General features: G+C 40.5%; 1 protein-coding gene across 6 annotated transcripts in view; it reads right to left on the bottom strand.

Annotated features, from left to right (window-relative positions):
* znf521 (zinc finger protein 521) overlaps positions 1–15,919 on the bottom strand; it is a 115,285-nt gene that overhangs the window by 87,895 nt on the left and 11,471 nt on the right. For all 6 annotated transcript variants that reach the window (XM_023335005.1, XM_023335004.1, XM_023335000.1 and 3 more), the window contains one exon: positions 10,610–10,810. Coding sequence is in view for 4 of the 6 variants with exons in the window: in XM_023335000.1 (XP_023190768.1) it covers positions 10,610–10,810 (201 nt within the window). In the remaining 2 variants the exon portion in view is untranslated. The remainder of the gene's footprint in view (positions 1–10,609; positions 10,811–15,919) is intronic.

The following is a 15,919-nucleotide window of genomic DNA, read 5'->3' on the forward strand; positions in this document are numbered from 1 at the left end:
ATTCTATCTCACTCTTTCGATTTCTATCCCTCATTCTCTCTTCTTTTCTTCCTCCCCAACCTCGTTTCTCTTAACATGCTGATCAGTCAACTTGCGGTAAGCATCCTTGCCTACCTTGGTTGCATCTGTAGTGGTCTCATTTGGATAACATCATCACAACGTAATCTTGTTGGAGAGAGCAATCAGTTTACTTTGGAATTAGGTATTCCGTTGGCGGACCAAGAGAGAGGGAAAGCTCACAGGGTTTAAAGGATGCAAACGAAAGCATGCTCTCCAGAATACAGTCCTGAGTCTGATTGGGTGATAACAACCCACACAAGCTCCATGTGAGAGTAATGAATGGCCAATGGGAGGCCTGAATAATAATGCAATTGGATTAAAAACCAATCACAAGATGGTTTTGTCTGTTGACTTTGTTTGTGGGGTATGTTCGACAAACTAAATTCATGATGAGAAAGATGTGTCATACTTTGGCTGGGGGGTACATAATGTTCTAATATAAATATTACTGCTTTGTTTACAACACAGTCTCTTTTGCCTGTAAGTCAGTCAGTTATGATAGATTTTGGGGACATCATTTAAAGTATACAAACATGTGCATCACATTTAGATGGAGTGTAATTGTCATATGAAGAGATGGTCAAAGCAGATCTTTTTTGCTGTATTAAATTAGTGGTCTGTTTAGAGAATAGCTACCACAGGTGGCGAGTTACTATTAAATCAAAGAATTTAATGTCAAAGTTGGCATACTATGGCTTCTCAAAATAACCTCTCACTTGTTGAAAATAAGAGATTCTCTGATCCATTTGATTGATTCCTCCAGAATGACTGATCAGACAGATGGGTAGGAACTGGAATAGATTAGATGACCTTTACATTCTAAGTGAAGCTGTACCACTCTCTGTCTACTGCTTTTAACATTAAAAGGACATCTTTGTATTACTTGAAACACATAGCTTTACTGTCAGACCATTACATTCTGTACCGACACATGATTTCCCCTTTGCCAAAGCACAGCCCAGCTGGTGGCCTTGGAGACCTGAAACGACACCCATCCTGCCCATAAAACTGAATTTATGAACACACCTTCCAGTCTGAAAATGGCAATTAGCACTAAGGAACAAATGTGTTTCTTTACATGATATCTGTCCTTGTGAGTTGCTGACTGTAACTCCTTACATCCTCAAGTAGAGGAGTGGCTGTTCTAAAGAGCCCCCACAGCAGTGGGCCCCCACCCAAACACCACCCCCTGGCCAACAAAAACAACCCCTGGGAGGGGTACAGGATAGGGGGAAATGTTGAGTCGGCGATAGCGTAACCCCAAAGCTCCAAAACCACAGTGGCAAGCAGGATGCCGTCACAGCTGGCTCTGCTTCTTCCTGTGGGCCTGCTCCACCGAACTCAGCCTAGGGGGAGACATAAACCTGTCGGACTGGTCACTCTTTCCACCACCCTCGTCTCCCGCCTTTCTTTCCTCCCATTACTGGTGAGTTTGGCAAAACCTGTCTAAGGAAAAAGCCCTATGGGGATCAATGTGCAGTACATTTCCACATAGACATTAGCAAAATCTTTTGACCTTTTCATTAAGAGGTATCGACAAACATGGTTCAAATGTCTGTAAATGTTTCTGCTAGGTGTCCGAGAATGAGTGTTGACTATAGACATTTCTTCATCCAAATAATTTTTCCATTTATTTCTGGGATCAAGGATTGTTCTTACCCCCAACTTGTCCCAACAATATACATATGCATATTGTATAAATACAGTATATACAATATACAATGTATATTGTCTATTTATGTTTATATATGGTAAGTTTGCATGTGATGTGTAATATTAAACATTTGCTGAAGTTTTAATTGAAGGAAATTATTCACAAAACTAAAAACTAGGTAAAATCAATGTTAGCAGATTAAATTGGGATCATAATAAAGATGTATTTTTCTGCATACAAAGAGTTTAAAATACACATTAAATTCTTGAAAAGACTGAAAACTGACTAAACAACGCATATTCATAGAGAGAAACATAGGCAAACTACCTTTAACAAAAAGCTTTCTTTGCCTAGAAATGTCCACCTCTTTTTTAAGATAGATTCTTTGCCTTTTCTTTGTCTGTAGTTATACTTCTCTATATCAGCTTCATCATTATTCTGGTGAGCAATCCCATATTAGAAAGAGGAAAAAGAAAATCATTTGAATTCTGGGGACCTAGAGGCGAGTGAGCAAAACCCAGAGGTAAAAGCCAAGCTCCCTCTTCATGCCCTTCCACTGGCTGCCTACCTGGTAAACATCTCCGCAAGCTCCATCCTTTCAAAATCTCAAAACAGGTCAACCGGTGCCTATGTACTTCAGACTCACAGAACAAGCAGAAATTGAGACATTTTCTATCATTCTGTGTTTTTTCCCCTTCCATTATGTCTTCCATTGCACCGCACACAACCTGCCTGGCATTAATGATGCTGTTAATAAAATGCGGCTGGTCAGTGGGTGGATTTGCCTGGCAGGCCTGGTGTCTGTCCTTCGAAGAGATAAGCCCACCGCTGGACTTATCTACCTCCCACAGCCCCACCCAGCAGTGCTGAGCAGTGGACACATAACCAGTCAACTCATCACTGACTAATTACTACCTCTCACTGCCTTACAAAGCAGGCCTGGACTCTTTGCATTTGTAAAACCTGGCTGTTTCATACCTACATCTGCACTCAGTGCAACTCACACACTCATTTTCCTACCTTATCCAGCTTCTTGTCCTCTTTGATATTGCTAACCGGCCGATACCTACTTGTGGATGATCATGTAGACCCTGCAATCTACCTTTGATATTTGTTCGTTTGGAAAAGTACTAATTTCCCTTATCCCACAGTTTCTTAGTTAAATCTTGAGCCATTTGTGAGTGGGAGTCAGTTCAAGTCTCATAGCTTTAGCAGTGCGGTCAAAGTCACTTGTGTTACGGAGGGAGGGAGCGGTTTCTTTTATTCAATTGTTTTCCACTTCCACGAGCGTGTGCCAAGGGGGAGGAAAGCGCCGGCTTAACACGCTCTGCAATTCAACACGGCCAGACGCAGTCCTATTAAGATTTAATGTGCCATTCTTCTGCTTGTGCTGCTGAAAAAGACTTGCAGGCTGAGGAAGAAAGTGAACAAAGAGCAAGCGGAGCCAGGGCCAGGGAGAGATAGAGAGCGCATGAGACACCAAGACAACGGCTCAGTGGGCCAGTCGTCATACAACTGGTCGACAGTTTAAATGGTATGCTAAATAGGAGGAGGGGGGTAACAATAGTGACCCTGATACAGGATTTTCACCCACTGAGAGGAGCTCTGACTGAGGACATGGAATTATCTCTGTTTTGTCCACACATCCTCCCTGCTATTGTGGCTACCTACTTAAGAAAGAGGTCAACTGGATGAAGTCCCAGCATGTCTTGAGTCCCCAACGTGATGAATTATGTGTCATCCAAAATGCAAACGGCAAGCACGCAGGTGCTGTGAGGGAGTGTGTGTGCTCTGTGATATTTGTGTGTTTGCATGCCTAAGCCTACGTCTGATTAAACAAGCACACATGTGAGAGACGGATCTCGCTAGATGAGGTGGATGCGAGTGTGAGCAAGAGTTGCGGTTGTGGCTATTGTCATTTATGCTTTATAAACTCTTCTATTCTTATTTTGGATATGCAGCCCAAGCCTGACAAAGACCAATAAATACTTTATACCGTGCATAATGCGTGCTATGTGAAGCACCGGGGGAAGAGAAGGAGGGCGTCCTCACGAGGGCATATGCTTTGAATTCCTAATGACACTCCTGTTAACGTAACTGGCAGTGTTGCAACAGGGAACACACAGGGAGGATGTGCCATGCAGTCAAACATCTACTTTAATACTACCTTTCTATCCCTCTTCTTTTTGTTTTTACCTTCCTGTATCTCCATACCTATTTTTCCTTACCCACACAACACTGACACACAAACACATACATGGCAAAAAAAAAAAATGAGCCCAATTGTAAGAGCTCACTCTAGCATGAGGTCTCTTTTCAGTGGCTGCGTTGTGCCAGAAGTAGCTATTCTCCCCTGACCGCCTCTCCTCCTTTCAAAGCCTTGTAATCAGTGTGCGCTGCTCTTTGTACTGGGATGTCGCAAGACGCCCCAGCAAAAACACAGCAGAATTTCTGATGAACAGTGGCGGCTCAGAGTTCGGCTAATCAGGTCTTGCTCATGTCGCTTTCCTCTTATGTGAGCCCCTTTTGAAGCAAAAAAAAAAAAAATTGACGCACTTTGGCACATTCTTCTTGACAGCCACAAAGCAGCTGTTGGATCAATATGCGAAGTTAGAAGATGGGAAGAAACACAACCAATAAAAGCCTGTTGGAAACAGTTAGTACAAAACATGTACTGACAGAAAGTTGTTCATAGTTAAGGCTATTACTTGATATTTCCGTGCTGCTAGCCCAAAAACTTGACGCAAGTTCATCTAAACACTTTGAAACATTTGTTGTGGCTTGAAATTGTTTCAAAACTATGTGTAGTGCTGCAAGAAGTCTGCTAGCTTCTTTACTATTTTTAAAATGTTTCAGAGGCCAAACACATTTTAATATAATACAAAGATAACTAGTTCATACAAAATGCACATTTCAATTCATGATTGTTAACCACAAAAGCTACCCAAATCAATCTGGCTCAATGTGAAAGATATATTACATCATAAGTTAACTGTGATTAAAGTTTCACATGCTACACCCTGGTCTGACTACTACCTATGGCCTCAGAAAATACCCATAATAGAACCTCCCTGACAGCTTGAAGTAGACTGAAAAATATTCAAATGCAACACATCACACACTGACTTAAAGTAAGATGAGAAAAAGTAATTTGTAAAACTTTAGGACTCTAATAAGCCATAAGAGCCATCTGCAAAAGAAGAAAACATGAAACTTTAGTGAGCCTTCCCAGGAGTGGTCCTCCTTATGAAATTCTTATCAAACTCTCAGGACTTTTTGATAACTTATCCAGGTGGGCAAAAAAAGTATGTGGAGCAACATCTAGAGCAAAATTTTAGTCATTTGTCTCAGTTAAAGTCAGTCTTCAATATTCAACACACAGCAACAAGAGACTGAGCAAAAACTGAATCTGGAGAGGGAGAGTTCTAGAACCAAAGCCACTTTTGTCTAAAAGAACACAAACACCCACCTCACTTTCATAGATAATAGCTATGCGTTTAGAAAGATATCTGTGAGCCAACATGATAAGAATGACAATTTTTAAAGCTGTGCTCCTGATTACATCTGGAATAAAACTGATGCAGAAAAAAATCATAATGACAGTCAAAAATAGTTACGGTAGTGGGATTGTCAGTGACTGCTTTGCTGCTTCAGGGCTTGGACAACTGCTGCAGCTGACAGAACCATGAACTCTCTATCAGTAAATCTTGAAGAAGATTGTCTGGTCCTCAGTTTGTGACCAGATCAGTTTGTGCTCAAGTTTATGTGGCCTACACATCAGGACAGCGGTCAAAGACAGGCCAGTCCAGCTCAACAAACAGCCAATATGGCAAAATTAAAACAATTCTGTGAACGGTGAGACAGAATTTATGCACAGTGATGAATCGGACTCACTGCCAGTTGCTGACAAGTGTGGCAGAACAAGGGCTAAGTACGTTTTCACACTGGACCAAGTTGGTAAGGTTTGCTATCCCTTAATAAATGATTATTTGAACACTGCTTTTTGTATTCCCTCACATTATTTTTGGCAAAGATAACATTTTGTTTGATGACCTGAAACAATTGCCGGTGCCGAAAAAAATTAAAAAATGGAAGATATATGTGACAAGACAAATACAGTTCAACAGCACTATGAGTATTTCCCATCACAAATAGAGACTTTATTTATATCCAAACTTTTCCAATCAAATCAGCATCTTCTGTGTTGTGTTGGGATATTATTGTTTCTCACTGAGCATTAGTGTTTCATTTGTATTTTCTCATAAATCTGAAAATGTTTTCTTATTGAAGCTGAATGCATTCTGCAGTGTCTACAGGGATGTGGAAAAAGGGAAATCTGCATAATATAAATCCATATATGGCCCAGTTATCTGTCTTCTCTTTTTTTTCTCTCGCACCCTCTCTGATTGATTCCTTTATCTGAGGGAAGCAGAAGACATGCTCTGTTTGCTCGCACAGTGGCCGGCAGGAAAACAGAGAAAGACACTTATTAAAAAGGTCATCTCACAGAGGGTTAAAATAGCAGGGCAAGGATCTCTCTTGGGGAGGGGGGCTGGGTGGGCGGCCATGCCCCTCCTCTAGTGAAGGACACAAGAAAAGGTGTTGCTCAGGGGAGCTGGACCCGTAATGAAAGAATAGCCACCAGGCTGACAGCCAGTGTGTGCGCTTGACTATTCAAATACCATCGGAGAGTCGGGACTCAAGAAATGATGCCGAAAATGCAATCTTTTAAAATAAACTTGGAGCAAGAGGTGTGTTTTTTATTTACAATGTGGGCTTGCTAGTAAACACGTGGAAATGAGAAGAGGCGAATGGGTCTGAGGGCAGGTTGCATTGACTCCCGTCGCAATCTCATATCTGGCATATGAACATGTCTTGCACCAACTGAGAGCAAAAGTCAAACTACAGATACTGTTTCTCTTTCTTTCTGAAGTATCCGTAACAATATGAGGTAGTACAGATAATCCACTGAGTCAGTGTGATACAGAGACAAAGCATTTGTGAAATGTTTTTGGAAAGGCCTGTGGAATAGCTATGCCTCCAGCCTCCTGTCTCCTCCCTAGGGTAGCCTAAAGCCCTGTCGGCAGGATGCTGATCCCCACATGGAAACCTGATCTGCAGCCATCCTGGAGCCTGAGGAAAACTCTCCACCCCCACCCCCACAAAACTCCCTTCACTTCTGCCCTGGAGTTAAAGGGGTGCTCTGGAGGAACATTCTTTAAGCCCTGCCCCAGCCAGCTTCCACTCTCAACTCTCTGGAGTAACATTCTTGCAGCCCTGCCCTAGCCTTCACTGGGATCTCCTGGGGAGCATTCCTGAAGCCCTGCCCCAGCCCAAGACGAGCTCCCTGGGGACACATTCCTGCAGCACTTTCTCTCCCTGTTTCCCTCTCCCTACTTCTCCCTTGCTCCATTTCTCAGGCTCTCGCCTTCCTCCGCAGTCCAGCATTAGCACGATCAATACCACCGATCGCATCGGGGACACCAGGCAATCCATACCCATGCGCTCCCTTAGCGCACTGCAGTGGTCACAGCTTAAGTGCATGGAAAGGTGTTACACCTCTGCTAGATAGAGGGAGAGACAATGGCTGCCATTGATCGATTTTGCATGTGACATCTTTCTCTGTCCTTCTGTTCGTCGGGCGTGGTCGACAGGCAGTTCGAAAATGTTTTGACTTTATTTAGTTTGTTTTGTCTCACAGATGTCATCTTCTTGTTTTTAGATACTAGCATACGGGTGAAGCTTAATGAGAAACAGAAGCCATATGTGAGGTAATGCCTGCATATATGGTCACATGCAGTTCTATTAACACACCGTATAGGCCCAAGTTCTGTGAGCATGCAAATTTCCAAAATGTGGATTGGTTCCAGTCAAGCTCTGCAATTTGTTTACCAAAAATAAAACATTTGAAATTGTAAAAACGGAGAGTTTAGCAGGTGCTGGTGGTTGATTAGAAAATGGTTCTAATAAAGCATCCATCTGTGAGCAGAGGCTTGATGTAAGGCTGATTAATTGGTCATGGATGTCTACATAATGCCACGTAGGAAATCTTTCGATATTCCTGAGAACACACAAACGAGCACGCACACCCATACACATACACAAACATTCAAAGTACTTAGTATGCCATCTAGAAGTTTCTTTTCTCCTGCTGTGTTTGAATACTAATAGAGTGTTTCTGCACAATCACAATACCCTAATGGCAATTAGATTCTTTTGTTTAGTTTCCACAGGGGCCCTTATCCAAACGATGTTTTTTTTCTTTCTATCATTGAGCAATTAAGAGTTATTTGTCTGTTAGATTGACATTTACAAAAGATTGGGCTTAATTATAGAAAAAAATGACTTTGTCAGTAATGACCACTGTTAGATGTTGCAGTGAACAAAAGATTTTCCTTTCATTTAAAACAAAAAGTTGTTTTATATTTCTATCGCATAAAATCTTTTATGTTTTGCCTTTTAAAAGTAAAAAGTATCCAGGCCTTTTGAACTTTCTCATGTTTTGTCTTTATACAAATGTAAACTTTGGTGCATTTCTCTGGGATTTTTATATGCTAGAAAACATAGTGTCTAGTTGTAAAGTAGAAGGAAAATAACTGGTTTGCAAATTTCAATAATTCTGTTGATGTTCTATAGCTCTTCTTAGAGGTCATTGTCCTGCATGAAGATCAACCTTCATCCTTGTACCAATTCTTTTGAAACCTTTTTAGGCTTTCTTCCAGATTTGCCCTGTAATTATCTCAATCCAGGTTTACTGACCTGCTTCACTGTTCACCTAAAGAGAAGCATCCCAACATGACATTCTATCTCTCCCAAGCTTTATTATAGGGATGGTGTGTTTAGGATGATGTTATTTTTCCTCACAGTGTTTTGTACATAGAACAGGAATAATTGTGGTCTCATCAGGCCAGATCACCTTCTTTTACCTGTGTGTCATGTCCCCTATGTTGTGGGTGGAAAAATGCAAACAAAACTTCTTTTGCTTCTCTTTCAAAAAATGACAAATTTTTGCCAATCATAAATAAAGGCCAGATTTGTGGAGTGTATGATCAATAGTTGTCCTATTAAAAGAAGCTGTGAATCTCTGGAGCTCCTCCAGAGTTACCATGATCCTTTCGGCAGCCTAAGTAAATGATGATGATATGATACTCTCTTTGCCGAGCCTGTCAGTTTAGGTGGAAGACCATGTTTTAGTAGGGAAACTGAGACTGCAGATGGACTCCATTTACAAGGCTTCTGAAGGCATTTGTTTTTACTGGATTTATTGAGGTGTTAGTGCAAAGAGGGCAATTGTTGTCAATAGTTGTCCCATTAAAAGAAGCTGTGAATCTCTGGAGCTCCTCCAGAGTTACCATGAGCCATGAGACTTTTTATTATAAGTAAAACATTTAAAAGAAGGGTATTATGTAAAATCATTTTTTTTAGCTTTATGTCAGAGAGAGGCCCAATTTCAAGGCATCAAACTGGAAAGTCAAATTTCTTTTAAGTTATGTTTGATAAATACAGCACACATATAACAACTGAAAGAAACATAGTTACTTGATTGTTCTATAAAATTGCACTCTCTTCCTGGAAAGTATATAATACTTCCCCTTTAAAAAAATACATGTATCCCTTTTATTCCACTTGACAATTATCTATTATTTTGTGTTGGTGTGTCACATAAAATGCCAATAAAATACATTGAAGTTTGTGGTTGTGAGCTCATGGAAAAAAAAAGATCTCAAGGTCATACAGGCTGGCCAGAAGTATTCTGGAACATAAATAGCTGGAAGGATGTCACCCATTACAATTTTTCTCAAACAAAAAGTGTTGTGTTTAATGCTAGCCACTCAGCAGAAAAACAAAGAAAAAAAGAGAACAGTTTTTCTTTAATTTTACACCTTTTTGGTTCTTTTTTCACACCAGAGACAGGCCCACAGATATATGTAAGCAAGCCACTTCACATGCAAAGAGCATGCATGCATTTCTGTTTGAAGAAACAACACTATCAATTTCATACAAACTATGAAGAAAAGGAAAAAAAACACTCAAACACTAGACTTGAGAGTGTTTTGAAGATGATGGAAAATCTTTGTAATGCTCTTGGGATATCTAACCTATAATTTGTGGTTGGCTGACTGGGCTGCAAAATGTGAAACCAAACTGCGCATGAATGTAAACAGAACACAGACTGAGCAAAGATTCTCATGAGTAACCCTTAAGTTTTCATTAAACGACAAATTAAAGTTCAAATATTCGTGTCCTGCCTCATGTTGTGTTTCTGAGCGTGCCTCAGATGGCATCTCTCAATTTAGGCCCATCAGGATGTGTAAAGGAGGACAGCAAATCCAGGAGAAACACATGGAAACCTTCAGTTCGCATCATTAGTTCTGTCTGCCACCTTGTCAGTGTATTTATAGTCCTATTCATCCATCAACAGGTCAATGACAGAGTCTGCCAATGGCATCCTTCTTCTTCAGTCCCACAAGGTATCACTACTGCAGTTTACTAACAGTGGGGCTGACTGGGGGACTTTCTTACAGCAACGTACTGCTTCCAGCTGAAGACTGGACCACGCAGCTCCAGATTACAAACATGTATGGATTTATGGTGAAACAAGGAAGGCTATGGCCCAGGCTGTAAATACTCCTATAACAATTCACAGAGGCCTATTTGTGTGCCATCTTCTAGTATGTAAGGTGCATATAAATAACATGGCACATGAAGGAAGGTCTTTGTTGGTAGATATTTACCAGGAAAACTAGAAATCTGGTGTCATGCTCCCCTTAGTGCAGTGTACTAACACACGTAGCATGGCATATTCTCTATTGAAGGCACAGCGCGAGAGTGGGAGTGGGAGAAGAGCTGAGTGGCAGAATGGAGGGGAGGCTCAGTGGGCTGAACGTTGTTTACCTGTCAGCTGGCATTGATTAATCTTGTGTTCGGTGAGATCGCTCAGCGACTCGAACACCTGCCGGCAGCTGTCGCAGCTGTGCAGCGCAGGCTCCTCGTCCTCCTCTTCTCCCTCCTCGCCTTCCTCTGGAGAGAGCAGCCTCTTCCTCAGATGCCCAGACTCACCATCCTCCGCCACCCTCTCGAGGGCGCACTCTGGATCTACAGAGCCACAGGAAATGACAGTACCACATAGTCAGAGGGGTGACCCACACAGTGAGGTACTACAGCTTCCTCTGGGTGACAATAAAATGGATTTCTAGACTCTGGATTTAATAAAAACAATAATAAAAGCTGTAATAAAAATGCAGGTTCAATTTGAACCTCTGTAACTCAACCATTCGTGCCATAACAGAAGTGTTGGGCAGGTGGAGTGAGAAAAATACAAGCAGAGAAGTTGGCACACACTCATATCTAACACACAAACACGCGCTCTTGTTATTAGAAATGGTTTTACGTTGTGTTTGCCCTGCTTCACCCAAGCAAAACTTTAGTATATGAAACTAGACTGATGGGAATATGTGCAGTTAATAAATCTGGGATTGCAGTTTTTGGCTGGACCAAAGATATATGAAATTTCACCAAGCGAGTGCTGAACTGCTTCAACCAGCATCAGACAAAGCCAGGACTGTGAATTTTCGGAGTGCAGCTTGGTTTAAAAAAATAAAATGCAAAAACCGAGATTGTTGTGCATTAGATTGTCGTCACAACACACTTGCTTAAATTATTCAGCCTTGCTCGCAGGCAGCCGCGGGTCGTGCACATCAATATTCTTCAATTCATCTGCAGTTTTGTCTCTTGTTGTCTTTGTGCCGCAGCATCGCCAACGGTAAGCCAACGACTACCCTGAGCCAGGACTAGTAACCATCTTTCAAATTACTCGCCAAATCTGTATTTCTCACTATAATGAAGAAAAATCTTTAAGCCAATCTGATTAAAAGACAACACCCTCAGACAAACAGTGTTGTCAACCAGGTTATGTTTTGTAGGGGAGAAGAACCTTTGCACTTTACCAGCAGCCATTTTAAGCCCCACTGATGAAAGTGTTCTTCTGCTTGTCTGGAAACTCTGCAGGGGAACATTAGGTGAAAGCCAGTTTTTTTCTTTCATCCAGCAAACTGTTAACAGCACCTGAGGGCAAAGAGTGTGTGGCACCGGCATGCACAGGTGTGGGCGTTCATATATTGGGTTGTACAGGAACCATTTTAAGACCTCCTTCTCTTATATTGTGAAATTTCTCTAGGAAAGGCGTTCCAGAACTCATCAAGGCCACCCAGGATTTTTCCTTTCCCCCACTTGCGCCAAGTATTGATGTAACATCACACCCTCCATTGTCCTTCCCTCTTGGCGACGGAGGCTCTCGGAACATGCCCTCTAAAAATATCAGTGCCTTGGTCCCAGGTGGGACCATGCAGAACAGAACAGAAGGTGTTTCAAGAAAATGAAAATCCCAACCCAATCCTCGCAGACGCAGGCCTTTCTTGCTCCTGGGAAAACACTTCTGACTGAGGCCAAAAGCCACACAATATAGACTTATGATTCATCCACACATGCAGAGACTACATTTGTAGTATAAACTGAGAACTGAACACTTTATATAATTTTTTTTCTCACAGGCAGCCTGCGGAGAAGGTTATGACTTGTGATTTTCTTTCCCCAAATCTATTCATGAATCATTCACTTATTTAATATTACAGTCTCATTCTGTCAGGGAAACTACCGATGACTCTAATTTAGCATTTTACAGTAAGTAGTTCCATTTAAAGATTTTCACATTTTTTTACACTATTACCACAAGCTCCATGTAATTTCTTAGGATTTTTTGTGCTCTACCAAACCAAAGTAGGAGATAATTGTGAAGCAAAAAGAATATTCTGCATATTTTTCTTGGAAAGAAAAATTGCTGAAAAGTATTATTTGTCAATGCGTTGCAGAAACACCTTTCACAACAATCATTACAACTCTTTTGGGGAATGTATTTACCAGATTTTTCCATCTAAAAACCTCAATTGGATTTAGGACTGGATTTTGACTGAGTCATTCTAACACAGTAACATGCTTCAGCAATGTGCTGTATCTATACTGTTCTGGATAAGTTCGTACATCTAGCTCCTACCACTATATAATTGTGAAACTGCTATTTCTGTTTGATAATTACTGGAACAAAGGAATTGAGAGAAATACTTAAATAAAAAAAAAAACAGACCACATGAATATCTTCATGTATGTGCGAGTCTGAACTAACTTTAATTGTTGTTCCCTTGTTTTAGGTGACAGGTTTCAGCTGTGGCCCCCACTGGTTAGTCTGTAAGACAGAGAAGAATGACTTCCAGTGTGCCAGTGTAAGGAGTATCTGGAAGTACAAACTCCAACAAGGAACTGCTGGTGAGTTTGAAACTGGAAGTTGATGTTGAGTACGTATGTTTTTCAGGGGTGGTGGTGGGGGTTGAGGTTACAGGGCAAGGTCACGTTCAACCCAGGGATTAAAGAGCCACATCAATACTGAGGTTCCTGTGCCTCTGGGCCTCATACAGTAATCCATCAGATCAGGACATCCTCTTCTACCAGTCTCTGCAGGCTGGACAGTCGATCAATACCGGCATGCTTGGAATGGCTGACAATCATATGCCGAATACTGGGGGAAGATGTGCAACATTTCTGGGTTTTTTTAAAAATCAGACTCTAACATCTGTGTTAATTTTTAGAATCAAAATGACATGATTGGTGCAGAAGGACCAGAGAGAGGGCATACCAATTGCTGATCTGATCCATATTTAGATAAAAGCAGTTCAAAGAAAGATAATAGCTGTAACTAAGAAATTATTCATGTGGGGGTGGGGTGTCAGGGCCACAGGGGGAAAATGAAGATCTCACCAAAAAGATTTCTACAGATGAATTTCCACTCTTTACCAAACTAAAAGCGCATTAATCCTGGGCTCATAAAATGTGGGGATCTGAATGGATATTGACATCTTTACAGCTATGTAATATCGCACTGAGTCCAAAATCCATCAATCATGTGCACACTTGTGGTGCCTGGTGACATTTATCATGCCACAACTTTCATCTTTGAGACTTCAGGAGTCTCTTGGACCCCCCACCCTTATATTATTGAATATTTCTGCTCTTAAATATTTATAACCTTTTAATTGATATTCTCCTTTCTGCTCCATTAGCCCCACTGGGGATCTGTGGTCCCTGGCAGGGAAGCTCCACCATTGTCTGGCCCACACACTGAGACAGGTGGAGACACTGACCACAGGGAAAGAGGAGGGGCAAGAACCAACAGGAATGGAGTGGAAAAAACTGCATAAGGCAATAAAATGAGTAGGCATGGGATGGTTATTGGTATGAAGTTACAGAAAAGTTTATTGTACATTGTAGCAGTGCTACAGTTTTTCGTTATAATGTTCAAATGGTATAAAGTTGTTTTATTTAGACAAACTGATACAATGGCTAGAGGTGTCTCTGGTTGTATAGAGCTTAAAGTAGTACAGCACTGTCTTTCCACCATCAATTGCTGCACACTATTGGTCAACTGGCTAAAAGACTATTTTTATACTTCCTCTTAGCTTTCAAGTAGGACAAATATTTGAAACAAGGATTGGCTAAGCAACCAACTACAGCTGACCACACAAACTGACTGACAGCTGACATTAGCTTTTGTATTCATGCAACTAAATGAAAATAGGTACAATATTTATTATTATTATTATTATTATTATTATAAGTAGTAGGATCTGTATAAAAAAATTATTTTATGTAATAAATTAAAACACAAAAACATAAAACCAAGAAAAAATAAAATTAAACCTATACATACATTTATTTCACATTCTTATACACCTGGCAGATTTAGATGTAAAAAAAAAAAATTCAACTAAGATGTTGGCTTCTGATAAAAATGAGACAGGGATCTTTCAAAAGAAAGTTCAATGCTGAAAAAAACCAAAAAACTTTTAACATACACCTTATCAAAAATGGCATGTCAAAATTATTCACAGCTTTTTCAGTAATCGGTGAAAAATCTTTTTTGGCATTACAGCAATAAAACCATTCTTATAATTGCCAGACCATATTCTTGCACGTCTCCTCTGGTAATCTGGTTATTTCTTATTGAGACTGAAAGGCATCCTTGTCGTCACCCCAATTTTTATTACCGATTAATGATTCTCATACATACATACATACATACATACATACATACATACATACATACATACATACATACATACATACATACATACATACATACATACATACATACATACATACATACATACATACATACATACATACATACATACATACATACATACATACATACAATTGATATGCATTACAGTAAAAAAAAACTATGAATGCTAAAATTCATATTGTTATATCTGTTATATAACAATAATATTGTTATATCTGTCTAACATATTTAATTCTTTCTGATATACATAAAGCAATTAGATCAGATGAAACATTTTGTTTTAAACATTTGTCTTATAATAGTAGTTCCATTCACACAGAATTGTAGTATATTTATCATACTGCAAGAGTTTCAGTCTCATGCCTGAAAATGTGACACAAAGCTTCAGTGAAGGCTGTACTCAACAGAATCCTAACCAGAAAAGTTAACTCTGAATAAGATCTTCCACTTTAACCTCTTGGGATAGAATTGTGTCTGACCCTTAGCGAAAAGGTTAGACAAAAGCATCAAGGTCCTAAAACAACGACAAGATTCATGGATGTTTTGTTTTAATTTTGCATTAGTCCGAATTTAGGCACAACATACAAAGGAGAATAAAATCACTAAGGGCTATGTTCTCACAAGCCTGAAGAAAAAAAGCATGTCAGCCTCAATCAGACTAAACCCTGATGGAGCGTTCTTTGTGCAATGAAAGAACGTGGTGTCAAAAATATCATTGCCAGTGCACCGATCCGCTCATTTTCCCCCCTTCCATCGTTTTCAAGAGATCCTCATCTCACGACTCCCCCCCACTCGTCTCCCTCCCTGGCAAACCACCCTGCAACCACCCACCCCCAAGTTCAAATTAAGAATTTATTTTAACCAGTGAGCAGCTTCTGTCGACACGTGTCGGCGGGCCTGATCAAAGGTGAGCGCACTTCTTTATCAGAGTGAGGGAGGCTGTCAGAAATAGGAGGACATTAAGATTGAATAACCTTCACAGGCTTGCCGGCACCTCATTATTTAAAAATCTAAAACTTCTGCTGAGCACCCAACATATATAGGTCACACCACATTCTAATGCCACATGTGCC

The sequence above is a fragment of the Xiphophorus maculatus genome, chromosome 6 (assembly GCF_002775205.1).
Source record: "Xiphophorus maculatus strain JP 163 A chromosome 6, X_maculatus-5.0-male, whole genome shotgun sequence".
Taxonomy (NCBI): Eukaryota; Metazoa; Chordata; class Actinopteri; order Cyprinodontiformes; family Poeciliidae; genus Xiphophorus; species Xiphophorus maculatus.